This window comes from Dicentrarchus labrax, unplaced genomic scaffold (assembly GCF_905237075.1).
Source record: "Dicentrarchus labrax unplaced genomic scaffold, dlabrax2021, whole genome shotgun sequence".
NCBI lineage: Eukaryota > Metazoa > Chordata > Actinopteri > Moronidae > Dicentrarchus > Dicentrarchus labrax.
The window spans coordinates 16,936,435-16,953,915 of NW_026136713.1; the positions used below are offsets into that span (position 1 = coordinate 16,936,435).

General features: G+C 38.9%; 1 protein-coding gene across 1 annotated transcript; it reads left to right on the forward strand.

The window, feature by feature from the left end:
• Positions 1 to 3,630: 3,630 nt before the first annotated feature.
• On the forward strand, positions 3,631 to 8,042 carry cysltr1 (cysteinyl leukotriene receptor 1). The gene is made up of 2 exons (XM_051420742.1): positions 3,631 to 4,076; positions 4,959 to 8,042. Exon 2 carries the CDS (start codon positions 4,980 to 4,982, stop codon positions 6,024 to 6,026), a length of 1,047 nt encoding a protein of 348 aa, XP_051276702.1. The 5' UTR covers positions 3,631 to 4,076; positions 4,959 to 4,979; the 3' UTR covers positions 6,027 to 8,042.
• The last annotated feature ends 9,439 nt before the right edge of the window (positions 8,043 to 17,481 follow it).

The following is a 17,481-nucleotide window of genomic DNA, read 5'->3' on the forward strand; positions in this document are numbered from 1 at the left end:
TAAGCGGAATCGTTAAGCAGGCACGCTAATGGTTCCAAGGAATCGATTCACTGGGCAACGGTTCTGAAGAAGAACCGGTTCTCGATTCCCATCCCTAGAATCTTGTATATTTATTATTAGCTTTGTGGTATGTGTATGCACCTTTATGTAATCTGGTGGATAAACATTCAAATTTAAAACCGGATCATACCAAACAAATATCTGCTTGCGTGTCCCCGTGTAGGCAAAGTGTGCTCCTTTTTGATGCGAAGGAAATGGCTACCCTATTTTAGTCTGTGTTTTTAGTTTTTATGGCACATAATGGTGGTTGGGCTTAAAAAGCCAAATATTTATTTTTTTGTCTGGACCAATTCATGTGAAAATTAACAATTTCCTAATCCTAAAGCACTCTTGATAATCTTTCAAGGCACACACTAGCGTGCTATGGCATACTGGTTGAGAAACACTGCCCTAGGCTATGGGTCCCTGGACTTTACTTTGAGAAGTAGCTCACCTACTTTTAGGTTTGTTCTGAGGTTGCTACACAAAATTTGTGTATACTCTGTGCTGTGTCTTCTGATCAGATATTAAAGCGAGTTAATACAAACAAACAAATTTGTACTTATTCTCTCACCCAATGAGAATCGATAAGAGAATCGATAAGGAATCGGATCGATAAGCAATATCGATAATGGAATCGGAATCGTTAAATTCTTATCAATTCCCATCCATTTGCATGGGTGTGATGTATAGTGAAAGGTTAATGTCGGATCCACAACAAAACCAATAATAGCAGATGAAGGCTGACTCGGTCTGCCCCTCAAATACCTGCTATATTATAAGGAAGAGGAAACATTAGAACAAAACCCGAGGGACCTTCCAAGTATGTACTATCATTAGGAGATAGCATGCAAACAAGTCTCTTCTGCCAAAGTCACACACTTCTAAACTAACTGGTTTAGCAACAGCAATTACAAAATGATGCTGCAACATGTTGCTTACCAAGTCCCTTATTAGCCCTATTTGCCACTACAGAGGTGGAATGTAAGGTCAGCCGAGTATACCAAGGAACTACATCCATAATGACCAATTGTGCACCTTGTGATATTTATCTAGTGTCAAAACTCATTCCACTGCAGGAAGTAGTGTGCTCTTAGGGAGGGAGAAAGTAAGGGTGTGGAGCTCAGGGTGCAACATTGAGCAGGAAACTGCAGTTGGCATCAATGCAGACCCACAGTTAATGTTTGCGTTTGTATCAACCATAACCAACACCTCAACCCTGGCCACACCTTAACCATAGTTTGGTTTGCACACACCAACATAACCACAATATTTCCCTAACTTTAACCATGTCATAGTTGCCATACAAGACATTTCAGTATGAAAGATTTTCAAGAACATTGTCACCGAACATAAACCGGAGTTTTGCAGAATCGTCCAATAAAGAAACTATACTATATATATGTGTCTCCTCCTGCACACATGGAGTCATTTGCTTCAGTGTCTTACAGACAAAAAAGCATTTCTCCCACGACACTGAACTCAACAGTTCATGAGACTGACCATACTCATCTGTGCCCATATACTCCAACCAACCAACTAACCAAACTACTGACCATACAACCAACCAAACAACTAAATAACCAAACAGCCAAACAAATAGCCAAACAATCAACCAACCAAAAAACTAAAAAAGCACACAAACAACCAGTCAACCAAATAACCAAACAACCAGATGGAGTCCTTAATGCAACAACAACAAGGACACAATGCTTCACTGAAGTCCCGCCCACAGAATGCCAATAGTTTTTACCTACAACAGAAATTTGACTTGACACATGTAACAAACACATGAATAGTGGCTTAATTCTATGGAAGTGTGCCAGTGCTTCTGTTAACTAAAAATCACTACACTACTTAATTGACATTTGGCCCCTTTTCCAAATAGGTAAGAAACATCATAGAATAATGAGGTGAGTTAACAAAAACAATAAACCCAAAGAGACCATGTTGGTCTGGGTGATAAGAGTAAGTCCACTCTCAAAAATTGGATGATCCCTGGGAGGATGCACTTAGTGCATCAACCATTTGATTTCCCACCCCCACATTATTGGCTTTTGCAGCTCACTTCAATTATGATCCACAAAGCAACCACACCAGCTCATGAAACTGCACTCAACTGAGCCACTGGTTTGTTGTCTACCACCTTCAGCTGCAGACAGGCAGTATGTTTTGTGGTAATTGGTGCACCTATATTTGAATTCACTGCTTTGTTTGAAGTATTGATTAACCTGTTGATGAATACAGTTTCCTTGGCATGTTTGATGTACTATTAAGTGCCCTGATTGTGGAGAGACGATCTCTTGACAACAATAAGACCTCAATCACTATGCAATCAATAAACAATTACGTGGCATTAGCTGGTACTTTATAGAACTTAAAAAGGGACTACTCAGAAATATCAAATGCACTTTCAGGATCTCTCAGAAGGGTCAAAACATTTATTGCAACTTTCTGCTCCTGCAGTTATTCTTTGTGGTGCAATGCATTACCAGGCTAGTAGAATAATAATTATCTGATCATGTAGAATAAGTGGTGTTAATACAGGCATCTCCTGAGTGCAAGTGGGGCTAAATGTTTGTCTTTGCTGGGGCCTAACCACTAAATGAGTTACAGATGAATTATTCTGTCCTTCTAGATCACAGGCCTTTCAACTGCAAAAATGAGTATGCCCATTTCCACTTTAGTATCCGGACTCCACTGACTAACTGTAAATCACACTCATTAGCATTATCCAAAGGAAATGACATCATCTGTCAAGCAGGATTGCGTTGGCTGACACATGTCAGTTATCACCTCACGCCATGTGATATCAGGTTTGCTTGATCTTTACTTGTTTGCAGAACACCAAGCTGCACCACCCTTTAACAGACTGCTGAAAATAATTAATAACAGACACTAATAACCAGTTGTCTGAGTAGATGTATATAGGAGTATGTAGGTCTGTAGGTATTGTAAGTGTAGGGCTTTTGTTTGGATTTGTTGGGGTGTCTGTTTTGGGTGTTTGTTTGGATATATGGTGTAATGACGACTTGGCCTTTTAGTTATGATGTGTATCTTGTGGGGTGTTGGGGGATGGTATTCTTATGTATAGTATTGGTGTGGCCTGTGTCGTATGTTGTATGTATTAAAATTAAATAAAAAAGAATTAAAAAATAAATACATTTGAAAGATTTAGGAGGATCTATTGGCAGAAATTACACATAATAGGTATAACTATGCTTTGATTAGTGTATAATCCCCAGAAATTACGGCAGATGCCATGGACCGCCTTCCATGGAGACAGCCATGTTGAACTGCCATGTTTTCACAGTAGCCCAGAATGGACAATACAAACACTGGCACTAGTTAGGGTTTAGTCGGCATGTATTATTTGTGCATTGTGTGGCCACTTTTCCTTGACGCTTGCAATGGGAGGGTGAAGCATGGGAGCTGTCCGCAACCAAACCGCTAGATGCCACTAGATCCTACACACTGGACCCTTAACAAGGCTGCATCTGAAATGACACATTCAATGCACTCAGGACTAACAGACTGTGCTTACTTAAGTTACAGTATACACATACAGTTATAGCAGAACAGGTTCTGCCTTTGTGTATGCAGGCTCGACCAAGCAAATACCAGTAAGTGAGACTTTGCCGGTATTTTGCAATGCCGAGTGTGCCTTACAAGTGACATGTGAGAAACTTTGGCAGTGGGAGTATGTTCAAGACAGAGACAGCTTTCAGTGTTAATGCACCTTGTTTTCACCCTCACTCTTATTTCATTTACTGTAAATGCTTGGATGCATGGTTGATTATGTCATTGGGCTTGATGCTTGATGCTGCACAGTACAAAACTAGTTTGAAAAGCAAGGATAAGAGGAGGCAGACACCTGCAGCAGCATCCTCCTCCCACTACTGCTGCGACATCTGGCAGACGAGGCAGAGAGGCAGAGGAGACACACAGAGAAGCAGCACTGCTGTTGTACACATCAACTAGAAGAGAAGGATCAGCACACTGGCTGCACCACTTTGGCACCGGACAGGAATTCAGTGGTAAGAAAAACTCTCTGGAGTCCGATTTTTATCACATTGGAACATTGGAATCACTTTCACTACATCATAGATGTTTTCACTTTTGTTTAGGGGAAGTAGCTCACAGATAAACGACTTTCTCGACAGATATACAGACAAATACGTTTCAACAAGTAACTATAATGTAACATGTAAATCTGAATACCGTGTTCGTCAGTGTTTCATTTTCAGTTTATACAGCAGACAGTCTTGTATGGAGCATGCTTGAATGACGGTATGATTTGGTAGCAATAATTTATGTAACTCACAAACTGTAAAAGTGCATTAGAGCAAAACAAATACTAAGATACATTCACTGGATACATTTTATATTATAAATTTCATGTATTTGTATCTGAGGCTGACAATTTTTGTGGAAAGTATGCATGTTATTTAATTACGTAACACCTTGTGTACAGATAAATAGATGGTAAAATTTGGCATCAGCATGTTCCCAGATAGCAAAACTCATCTGGCCCAGATCCATCCAAGAGTCAGCGTCTGTCTGCTCTGCAGTCTCCTTCGGTACAGTAGAGTTCATGAGAAAGTAATCCATTTTATCCATCACCTTATTTACACAGAGACAATTACGCAATCTGTCAGAATTTCCCATGAACAATATTATCAGCATTTCTGAAAAAACGTGTGCAGTAGAAATAGAAATGACAAAAAAGCACATATTTCATCATGTGACAGGATAAAGGTCTAAAATGCATATCTACTTCCTGAGTCTCCTCTGAAGTCTGCACAGCAGCAAAACATAAAGACTATCTCAGAAACAATCTGCCACATCTCAGTCACTGCAGTCATCTCACTCTGCATGATTTTTTCTGAAAGGTAAGTTTTTTGTTATTTGTCTTTCAGTAGCTGCAGGTGTGACCACAAATGGAGCATGGGAATATGACAGACATCGTAGAGAGCAACTCTACTGAATGCCAGATGTCGTCCATTGATGACTTCCGTAACCAGGTTTACTCCACATCTTACTCCCTCATCACTGTGTTAGGCCTGGTTGGGAATGGCTTCGCCCTGGCAGTGTTGATCAGAACCTACCGCCAAAGCTCGCCCTTTCATGTCTATATGGTGAACTTGGCGGTGTCTGATATACTGTGTGTCATGACGCTGCCACTCCGAGTTCTCTACTATGTCAACAAGGGCCAGTGGTACCAAGGGGATTTCCTCTGTCGCATCAGCTCCTACGCCCTGTATGTAAATCTCTATTGTAGTATTTACTTCATGGCTGCCATGTCCATCACACGTTTCTTAGCCATTGTCTTCCCAGTGCAGAACATGCGCTTGGTGACGGAGAACCGTGCTCGTCTGGTGTGTGTGGGTATCTGGGTGTTTATCTGTCTTTCATCCTCACCCTTCCTGATGTCTGGCCAGCATATTGACGAAAAGACAAATAAAACCAAGTGCTTTGAGCCTCCACAAAATGGTAAAAGTGTGAAGAAACTAGTCGTGCTGAACTATTTGTCTCTGGTGCTGGGCTTTGTCCTGCCCTTCCTGGTCATCCTGCTCTGCTATGCTGGCATAGTCCGCGCCCTTCTGTCCCGCACCAGCGCTGCCCGACGCCAGCGGGACACGGGCACCAAAGCCATCCGAATGATTGTCATCGTCCTGCTGACCTTCCTAATCAGCTTCATGCCATACCATATACAGCGCACCATCCACCTGAGCTTCCTGTCCCGAAATGACACTACCTGCTCAGAGCGCATTGCCATGCAGAAGTCTGTTGTGGTGACACTGTGTCTGGCTGCTGCCAATTCATGCTTTGATCCACTGCTTTATTTTTTCTCTGGAGAGGGTTTCCGCAATCGCTTGTCCTCCCTGCGCCGGTCAGTGACTGGCAGCACCCTGCATCGTACAGCCAGGCTAAAGCCCATCGAAGGCTCAAAGCCTGGGGAAAACCAGCAGCTGAAGGCCAGTTAATTTACACTAGCAGGAGGGTCATCAAACAAGCAAAGCTCTGGATTGCTTGTGCCCTCATTAACAAACAGAGAAAGAGTTGAGAGAAACATAAAGAAGAAGATGAAAGGCGGAATAAATGAGGGCTGGTTTACTCATGAAGAGAGTATTTAAATCAGGGGTCTCAAATTCAAAAACTCATTGCTCTGGGCCACTGTTGGTATTGTTGTGTCATAGGAGGGAAACATTTGAACGCTCAAGTACAGGGAGGGAAAAAAATGCAAACAGCCTATTCTATACATTTTATATTGTTTTATATCATCTATGTTGTTAACAGATGAAGGATCAAAATCTGCTCTCTTCTTTCTTCTTCTTCGTTAAACTATAATTGTATTTTTATTTTATATGAATTGATAGTTTAAATTGCTATGAAACAACTAGAAAATATAGTAATAAAAAATAATCTTGTGGGCCTTTTGACATCATGTTGCAGGCCAGAGGGAGGGGGATGGCTGGCAGTTTGAGACCCCTGATTTGAACATTTAAGCTGCAAGTCTCAGGAGTAGGTTTTCAATTAAAATTATATTTATTATTCTGATATGTGCATATTGTTCAATATTTAAGTAATGTTGTTCTGCATTGTTATTAAGACTGTAATTTGTAACCTATTATGTCCCAAAAGTTACTCAAACTGTTGACTTACAAATATAAATACACAGTGTACCAATATATGAATGCATTGTAGATAATGTTGTAAAATGTTTTTTTATCTAGATTTTCTTCAAGAACCTTGACTCTTGTATCGCACAACCTACATATGTTTATCAAGAAGGGCTGAACTCTGCTAAATACTGTAGACCAAGTTGCCCACACGTTTTCCCTTGAAGGCCCAAAACTGAAACTTAAAAATTGGCTCCGGGCCAAAAGAAACAGCTATCATTTGCAGTTTGTTGTTTACTGACTCCCTGTGCAAAGTGTCAGTCTGCTGGCCGATCAGATCATAAAAACAAATTATGGATCATACATATTTTAAAAGCATTTTTACCTCATCGCAAAATCATCTGTTTTTATTAATATTTTAAATTAATATTTAGTTACCTTTAACTAGAAGGATTTGTCAAGCCAAACTGAACCTTATGGTGGGAAACATTTTGCCCAAGGCTCCACTTTGGGCAGCTCTGCTGTAGACCTTTACTTTTCTTGACTATTATTCTTCTCCTTATTTTTCTATCACTCTTATATTTAGCATTGTTGTGGCAAGGTTAATGTTGTAACGGCCATAATCTTTTTTATTATTTGTAACTATTTTTTTATTGTTTTTATTATTTTCTATCCTTAATGAAATAACCTCTACTCCATTTGGATTCATATTTGTTTTTTGTGCTATTGAATGTTATTATTACTGTTTAAAAAAAAAAAAATTAAATAAATAATAATGATTGTTTACTTTTTTTTACTTTTACCATCTTTAAGATAGACTTCCCATTTTTTCTGCGTTGTAGTCTGTTTTGAGTTTCAAAACAAGCACAATGAGCTGGAATAACATTTTGAGATTTTATAACTTTAAAGTTTGACATTTTTCAAAATATGCTTATTTCCTTTTTGCTAAGATTTTTATGAGAAGATTAATACCACTCTGATATTTGTACGTGTAAATATGAATGTATAGCGGGCCAATAGTTAGCTTAGCTTAGCACAAAGACTGTAAACAAAGGTAAACAACTAGCCTGGCTTTGTCTAAACTTTACAAAATGCGAGGACTTCTTCAGCTCACTAATAAACACAAATCATATATTTTTAATACAATTTGTTTCTAGTCCTTATGTTAAGCTAAGATAATCGGCTGCTTGCTGTTGATTCATATTTTTGGTCTACTACTACTCATCCATCTCTTCTTATCTACAACAAGAAAAAATATTTAGCAAAACGTGAAACTATTCCTTTAAACACGTGCAAAATATGATGATGTATTCCTGTTGTATGCAAACTATATTTCATGTCATCTATGATAACTGCATTAATAAATCATCCAATACGTCAGTGCAGTGTGATCACATGAATTCCTCACTGTCATCCACTACAGTTCACACTGACTGCATGAAGACTTGCAAACTCTGTCCACTAGGTGTCACACTAGCACACATATTGTGGCTGTTCTTCTCTGTGGGATTCAATTCTGATCTCTTTTTTTCCTCAGTTGCTTTTCTATGATTTATCTCGATTTCTCTAAGAAAACAATGAGTTACTGTTTTTGTTTCCAGGGCAGCACTTCTGAAGGAGTTGCAGCACACTTTTACAAATTGAATTTATGAAGATGTATCAGTCATAAAACTGTCTGTATGGTATAATAAACTTATTAGCTAGAGATGTAAAATACAGTACATTTCTAGATAAGGGTTAGAGCATATCCGCATCCCTCTAAAAAGCCACACCATTCAGACATAAATTTAGATTCCTTGTTAATCCGAAATACAAAACATCACTGAGAGACCAGACAGCTGAGGCCGGCCCTGCTGATTAGAAAACATAGAAGGCCACTGTATTACCACTTCATAAACAGATTATATCAAGCACATGATCTGCTGCCTCCTCCCTTTGCACAAAAAGATGTTTGTTTCAGTCTGAAAAGCAGGGCTATCTTAGTGATGGGACTCTCTATTAGTCTACCTCACGGCGGAGATACTCACCATACAGGAAATAAGGAAAGTCCCTTCTAAAATTCATACTAATTTGTTTCTAAAAAGGTTATAGATAACAGTACACCCCATTGCATTGCAGGAAATCACTGATACTGCTTTATTTCTTTCATCTGTGCTTCAGCTCTTTAAATGATTTGGGCTTGGGATTGATTCATTTTTGGGAAAGGTTAAGAATTAAACTTGCTTGCCTTCAGGTGGAGCAGACTCAGTTTTGCAACAATGCCAACCATGTGAGAATGTCAGAAACTGCTCTCCAGGAGATCTGCTTTTTATTGCAGGCATTCAGCCTGTCATGTTTTTACATCCATACTGTAGCCTAAAAGCTTAGCTGAGGCAATCCAGATTTCCTTTATGCATGGAAATCACAAGAGCAAATACCTTGAAAGGCACTCAGCAGGCCTTGAAATGGTCTTTGTCAATGGTATCTTATTATAGGTTAAATTATCACGAGGTCATGAAAGAGGCACTTTAATGAATTTGAAGGACTCATGAGCGAAAAAAGTACTGATGCTGCAGAGGGACAAAATGTCCTGACTTTTAGTCTCCTATTATGGGCCAAGACCTTCAATCCTACATTTCTTATAATGCTTTTCATTATAGGCTCGCTGCCAGATAAATGGCCATGTCTTTCAAACGAGTTTGGCTTTCTGCTGAAATTTTTGAATCTATAAACCGAAGCTGAGATTGAACGCAATGATGTCACTTGGGTATACAAGACTTGATGCAACTGCGTCACAAGTTGTGTTCCCTGTGACTAATAAATCCACTCTGACATGTAAAACCATGTTGTTTGGTGGAACATTTGCACATGGGAAGTTTAACCCTTGCCATTATAGGTCCAGTGTGTAACATTTCAGGGATCTATTGGAAGAAATGTAACATAATATTCATAGGTATGTTTTTATTAGTGTAATAATCACCTGAATATAGGAATTGTTGTGTTATAGTTACCTTATAATGAATTGTTTTTATCTACAGTTGCCTACAGGTCACTTTCCATTAAGTCTGGAAGGGGGAGAATACTTCTGTGAAAGTGAAAGATTCGGCCAATGGCTGACTTATACCAACAGTTTACCTAGACTACGCTGATATATATAAAAGTATAATAAACAGCAATTTCCCCCCTCCCACACCTCTCAAGGCAAAATTATGCCCTTGACCATAAAACCAAAGCAAAGAGCTGAAAGCTGTTAAATGGCTTCATAGAGGTGAGAGGAACTGCAAAGACAATTTATAATTCTGTTTGTATCACATGTATTATACTTATTCATCCATTGTTATTATAAGAATATTGGTTAGAGCAGCTTTAAACATGAGTACATTCTACATACATACATACATAGTTGCTACTTGCAAACTAAAACAATTATCTCCCAAAAGGAAACAGGGGAGGCAGGGGAAAATTGCAGAAAATCGTCCCTTTCTTCATGCTTGTCACGGTTCATGGTTGGCCTGCAGTTAAGCTCTACTACAAACCTGATATTTGACGCAACCAGGCTTGATTTGCCACACAGCTTGGCAGCCTCCCCACCTTGTTGGTGAGTGTGCCAGCGAACTAGAGTTCTGCCAAGTGAGGGCTGAAACTAGGTTTGTAGATAAAGCAGAATCCCACAACTTTTAGCTCCTTTATCTGCTCCCATTAAACATCCTTTGGTATTAGAGGTTAGGTAGGTCAGTAAACATAAACCTGCTTTGTGTGGAGTTTACTGACGTCACATCACATGATTTCTCAGTAAGTTTCCTCACATTGCCATTTCAGATATATATGTGTGCAGTCAGTGAAAGAAATGAGCTGAGCATTGCTGTTTCTAATGAGCAGTGGTGGAAAGTCACGAAATGTATTTACTCAAGTGCTGAGAGTGAGAGTGAAATACTGGACTTTATACTCCACTACATTTCTTTTATACGTTTAGTTACTAGTTAAGATTTAGATTAATAATACAGAATATAAGATAAGACTTTACCGATCCCCAGAAGGAAATTCACAAGCTATCCAGCAGTATAACAAGTCATTAAAATTAGCTCCACCACCAGCTATAACATTTAAGTGTATATATTAAAGCATCAATAATATAATACTTATATATAATATATATCAGTGTGTATATCATGTGTATATTACATCAATATTTCTTTATATGTGAGTATCACATATTTCCTGTGTGTATACGCGTATATGTATTTAAATAACTGTACATATTGGTTTATTTTCTTTTATTCTATGAATTTAACAATCTTTTTCTATGTGTATAGCACCAAATGACTCCAAACTTTCATTTTGTTTAATGTTTTGCACTTTAAGTATATGTTGATGCTGATACTTTTGTAAGTTTACATACAATCTTTGAGTATAAGTATTTCTTACACTAATGACTGCATGCATACTGTGTGTGCATGTTTGTGCGTGTGTGCATTACACTTTAAATATGGCCACTCAACCCACATCAAAGGCCACATGGCGATAGTATTTCCTTTGCTTCCAGAGTGCAAGGTTAAAGGCCAGGCTGATGGGTTATGGTTGCTTTGGAGTTCAGGTTGGAGCAGGCAAACAAACACCTCACAGACGGGTTAATAGCAGTCCGGAGCCTGAACAGCCACTGGAGTCAAGGCTCCTGTGGCACATGTCAATCATGATCATTGTGCATTATGTATTAAAAACAGGCAATAACACTTCTCAAACTGTCCGCTCTATCACATCATGTGTCACCCAACACACCAACTCCCTGCGGTTTTAACCAAAACATACTCAACCTACAGACAAGAGCCCACCTCCTGCTTATAGATTCTGTTGATGCTCCAACAGGAAACTTGTGAACCATGTCCACAACAGTGATTATGTATTCCATTGAAAGTATTTAGGGCCACAAGTGTATTTTTGCCTGCTCTGTGACGCACACAGAGAGAAAGGCCCCTCAGTTTGTTTGATTTTTTAAATGTTATCACCATATCACTTCTCCAAATCACAGAAAGCCTTCTGGCATTTGTAAAAACTGCAGATAAAAATACAGATGAGTCTTTTTAAATGGAGGTCTTATTTTGTCTTTTCTTGATTATGTTTTTAATAAAATTTTGATAAAAGTTTGATACAACTTCAAACAACATTATGATTTTAGAAAATGTACGTATGCCGGTGTGCAAAATAAATAAAGCCCACCCATCACTCCTAGAAATATATTATAGCACATTTATCTCTACCAAAGATCATTCAAATTCTTCATGCACCCCGTCCCTCCCCGCATACTTAGTTATTTCTCCATAATGCAATTATTCTAATCAATTAAAGCTGTTAATACTGTCTCCGTACCAGTGCAGCTGTTCATAACAGCAGCCACAGAGCTGTCATTCCACTTCTCAATCATCTTGCCAGAGGCACAACTTACAAAAGCTTTTCTTCTTCTCTAAACAAAATGAACCTCTGGAGAGCTGAATACGAACTTCATGGGAATTTGCATCAAAAGTTAAAGCTCTACAGCATGTCTGTAGCAACTGTGATATTGTAACAACTAAGCCTAAATCTAGTTCAGGGTAGTGGAACATAAAGATCAGAAGATTTTTTTCTAAATCATTGACTTGCAGATGTTTTATAAGAATTCTGCGTCTTTCACCACGGTTCACTCTTTCCCGTCATGATTTAGACATCCAAGCCAATGTAATCTTAGTCGGTTTAATCTTAGCAAAAAGGAGTCCGCAGCTGTGATATTTATCCCTCCAGATACCAGATCCGCAGTTGGAGAGGAGTTTACCGCCAAAACTGCAAAAGGGTGTTTGGCAAAAACTCGAGTTTGGGAACTATCATTCAAACAGAAAGCTTTTTGTTCAAGGTCAAAAGAAACAATTACTTTGGAGCTCTCTCTTTCTTTGACAACAGAGACAGAAAACCTCTTTGTAAATCAATGAGGTGGAAAAAAGAGGATTTAGAAGTTGTAGGCATGGAAATTAAAGAGAGGGAAGCAGTGATACAGCATTCACTAACACACCATAACAAGTCCAGTGGTGTGCAGTGAAACTGGGTCATTCTGGTAATACCCTAGTTAGACTTCCAGTCAGTCTCTAACATTGGGCTCATATTGGTATGTTTGAAGGCTCTTTTTGTCCCATGATAAATTGGTTAAGAGCTGCACATATGCACGGTGTCTGAGCAGGCTGTCACAGTTTATCCAGACCAAATAGACCACTGTAAACAAATATTGGCTCCTGAGGGAGTAAAGCTGGGGTTTGGCTCTGAAAACCTCCCGCGACGTGGTGGAAAATCAAATCCAACAACACAAGCAATTTGAATGTATTATTGTCTTATTTCTTATGAATAATTGGGAGTTATCATCGGATCCATCATTTATAATGCAAGTATGAAACCATGCATTTCTAAAGTGTTTTTTTATGAAATAGGCATAACAGCCTTGTTTTAAGCCTTGTGGCCATGCATTTGTCATACAGTTTAATGGGTCTGTAGAGGGGTTTAATAGCCAAAGGCATCAGGATATATGCATTGAATGCTCTAGTTTATCTGAAAACTTGACAATCAAGTGCAAAATGTAATCATCCATACTCCTTAGCCAATGTTAAACCAGAACTTCAGGGTTCTGCTACACTGATTCAGAAAGTCTAAATGTATTTTTCTCAATGTTTTTAAAGGGAATAATGCATTTGACTAACTGATTTGAGGTTAAACACACACCACCAACTAGTTTACTGATTTTGGACACTGGATCATATTATTTGGAGAAAATGTTTTCTGGTTTTCCCTCTGATGTCCTCTGGTTGCTCCACCTCAACTCTCTGTGATTTACAGTTTCCTGATGGACAGTAAAATCTAAATGGTAAATTAACTGCTAACTACTTCTAACTGTAACTTAGAGGTTGTCCTTGACTGCAACAACTAAGAATGATCTGTTTAAGTGTTTCATAAACAGTCATACTGTCTGCTCACATCTGTGTTACCTGTGGTAAATAAATAAAATGACTGAGGCCTTTAGAAATAAATATCCGGTCCTTTGTGATGTCAGAGGGAGGCAGTGGGGTTAACTACCCCGGCATAGACTAATATCATTCATACACATTAATACTAAACAAATTAAAAATACTCATAATACAACATAATCATACTGAATTGTACAGAAACTGCTGCACTAGTATACAATGACCATCCTGTTGTGCTTACTGCTGGCAGGATTTATGGGGTCTGGAAAAAAACACAGCTATTTTCTGTTTGTTTTACATGTGGGGCTTTTAAAGCCCTTTTCCTGAAGGCATCACGGTAAAACAAGACACGACAATGTGGTGGACTGAAATTACATGAAAAACATACCCATCATTCATGTATTTCCACATTTAAGTGAGAGAGACAGAAAAAAGAAATAGAGAGAAACCAACTAAAATTGACAAAAACTGAACAGGACAGTACAGAAAATACCAATTTAGAGACTGAAATTACGAACAATTGCTAAAATCATTGTACAATACTTATTTACATAACAATTTAAGTAGAATAAACAATCTTAGTGGATTTTGCTTTACTTATCTTACAGCGAGCAGATGAGTCTGTTACGTTCGATTACGTTCAAGATTGCATTCAAGTCACAGGACTAAACATTTGATTTCCCAACATTTTTTTAAAAACCCAGGAGGCACATAGGGACATTCACTAACACATACCTCTGTGAAGATATTTACTAAATCCTCAAACACTCTTCTAACGATCTGGTTAGAGCTAGTTCCCAGCTTTCACTTATTTTTCCTAATCCAAACTCCAAACTGATCCAAATTATTACAAGGTGAAACTAAATGGAAAAAAATCCCATCAGCTTCAAGGCTATACACTGATGTTTCTTTCCAGTATTTCATATTTTCATACAAACCTTTAATAACAACAGTATATCATTTCCAGCTACTGGGATTAGTAATACAGTCACAACTTGGTAAACAGATTCATGCAACAGATGGTCTTGAAATAATTTCAGAACCGCAGTAAGTGTTTTTTCAGAAATGTTATACAACCAAACACATTCAAACCAACATATCTTTCATTTAATCTCTAAAGGAGATCCCAAAGTTTCCATTGAGCTCAAATATGTGGGGGAAATGTGAGTAAAATTATGTACATGACATGTGGAATTCAAAATTTGAATATTTCACTCCGTGTAAACATCCTTCCAGCTTCAATGAAAACCTGATGTTAAGGGTTTAAAGCAAATGGGAAAAACTAATGAGAGCACAGATGATTCAAGAGAAAACCCTGGAGATGTCTTTCCCAGATTTAAATTATTGGGATATGGGTAATCCTATTATTTGGATTGACAGGGTGGACCCCTACATGCTCAGCAGGATTTAAACAGAACGTAAACACTGCAGGCCTGAAGCCCTGGGTCGTTATATGGCTGTAGAAAAGCTCCTGTAGAGATGCGTGACTGCGTGGGTGGGTGAGGGGTCACAGGGGATGGATGCAGAAGAAGATACCAACGGAGGTTAATCTTGTTTACTTTCTCCTTCAAGTGGCCATTGTGTTCGCTTCCACCCATCACATGACACCTGGTCACAGTCTCCTCATCAGGGTTGTCCTCGACCCTCCACCACTTCCACCATCACAAAGACACACACAATCACGCACTCAGACACACATAATGGGCCGCTTGTTGTCCCCACCGAGTTTACAGGAAGCCTCCCCTCCAGATTTCAGTTGACTGAAGGGGGCCCAAATCATGATGTTGGCATGGTCCCACATGAGCCCCTCGCTGACCCCAGTACCTCATCAATACCAGCCATTGATACAGCATTTCCTCTCTTAACTGATTACAGCACCTCACATTATCATTATCGATGTAGTCAACACTCAAACTGTGCAGTTTACAGCGATTCTGTATAGATTTCTTTATAATTGGTGATTAATGTCATGACATGGGACAATAGCTTATACTACGGTTGTAACAGAGCTTCAGTAATCAGTAACATACCATAAAAACGCATGATGAGGCTCTTTAACTTCACGCTCACTTTTGACATTTACAGACGTTTCTTTTGATAATGAAATTTTATTTTCCCCAAACAATTCAATTTAGAAGAAACTCATCACAGCTGCCAGGTTTTATAGAGTTCAGATGTAGGTTTATACAACATGAGAAAATATTAGATTTGCTGAAGTTGAGTATTTGTCAAAGACTGGAGACACAGAGTCTGAAGATTTGATGACAATTTACTCTTTTCAGAAAAACTCCTCCGTGCTCTCATTGCAAAACTCATGTTGGATAGGGAACTGATGATACGCTCACATTGTTCAACATGATTATCTCTTACACTTGAGACATTAAGGGGCGTAATTAATGTCGCACAACAAACATTTTTTGGCTTCTGAGGACCGCAGAAAAAACATTTTCTACATAAATTTAAAAACTGTGTGAAGTCGACATCTAAAATATGGCAAAGGAATCCCCAACTCAAATTCTTCCTTTTACGCCTCCTCCTCTGCCTCTTCCATCCCTGATGATGGCGATGATGGTACATGCTGTTTTGAGAGACCTCCAGTCAGAGGAGCAGCAGAAAGAAAAATGTAAAGCAGATGTCCAACTGGGTTTGTAAGCACAGCCAAAATCCCACGACAGCATCCATGCTGAGATGCGAGAACATAAATTCTGACGGCATGTTGTACTAGCAGCCAAAGAGGTTAGAGATTTCATAACAGAAGACGTTTTCTTTTCTCCTGGCGTTGTTAACCTAAAATCTCATCAGGTTGCTTTGAAACCAGCATACCTGCACAATCAGATGCAGTCCCAGCAGGCATTTCCCAAGCCTGAGTCCGATGTTTAAAATCTGATTGTGCAAATAACAACGTCCTGCTGTCAAATCAGCATCTCAAAACAGCATTTCTCTGTTGCCTTTAGGTGAATCAGACTCAGATGTTTCTTGTTTTTTTTATTCAACCATCATCCTCCTCTCCTTTCCCTTCCTTCTCTTAACCTCCTTGTTTGTAGTATAAAGGAATCAGAGATCGTTAAATGTCTTTGCCGCAGTTGTACATCTGACTGAAGAACAACTGGCAGCTTTGTGTCCCCAATTATGCTGTCTGCCAGCCAGTAATGGGACACATGAGACGGACGGTGAGCCCCTCAGTTGCAGAAATGACCCAGATATTTGCATGTGTACACAAACACACTGCAAACAAACTAGAAGCCACAGTAGACAAACGACTCTTGGGCGGACAAATACTCAACATTCCTCAGGGGTGGTCACACACACATGCATTTACACGCACCAGGGTGACCTTTTAACTCGAGGACAAACGACTTTAACACATCTTTGTCTGCAAACCTCTGCTGAAAATGTTCTTGAGCAACACATCTGTCCACCACTAGACGCTTGTGGACTGTTTGATAGTCGGTCCCATGTCCCAGGGGGCATAAGTGAAAAAAGTAAAAAAGACACAGACAAACTCCTTCAGGACAATTCTAGCATTTTTCAACCTAGGTCTTATTCTTGTAATTGCAGCCATTTTGACAAAATCCGGTTTAATGCAATGGGATTAACAGGAGTCCAGCCCATTTTTCCACTGAATTGAGCTACTTTTTATTCATTTTAAAAATGTTTTTAGGCTGGTTGTGAAAATATGGGCCACTTTTTGTAACAAAAAGTTTGGTTATAATGCAAATAAACCTGCCTTTCCTCATCCTCTAATCTCAGTGAATTCAGTAGGCTCAGTTTGACACACAGTGAGCGACGACCATCAAAACCAACTTTTATTTTAGTTTATTACAAGTTGTAAGTTTAAACTTTTTTTCCTATTCCAATATCAT

Bases quoted from the DNA above. Each gene is read 5' to 3' on its own strand.
- cysltr1 (XM_051420742.1), top strand. From the start codon at position 4,980: ATGGAGCATGGGAATATGACAGACATCGTAGAGAGCAACTCTACTGAA.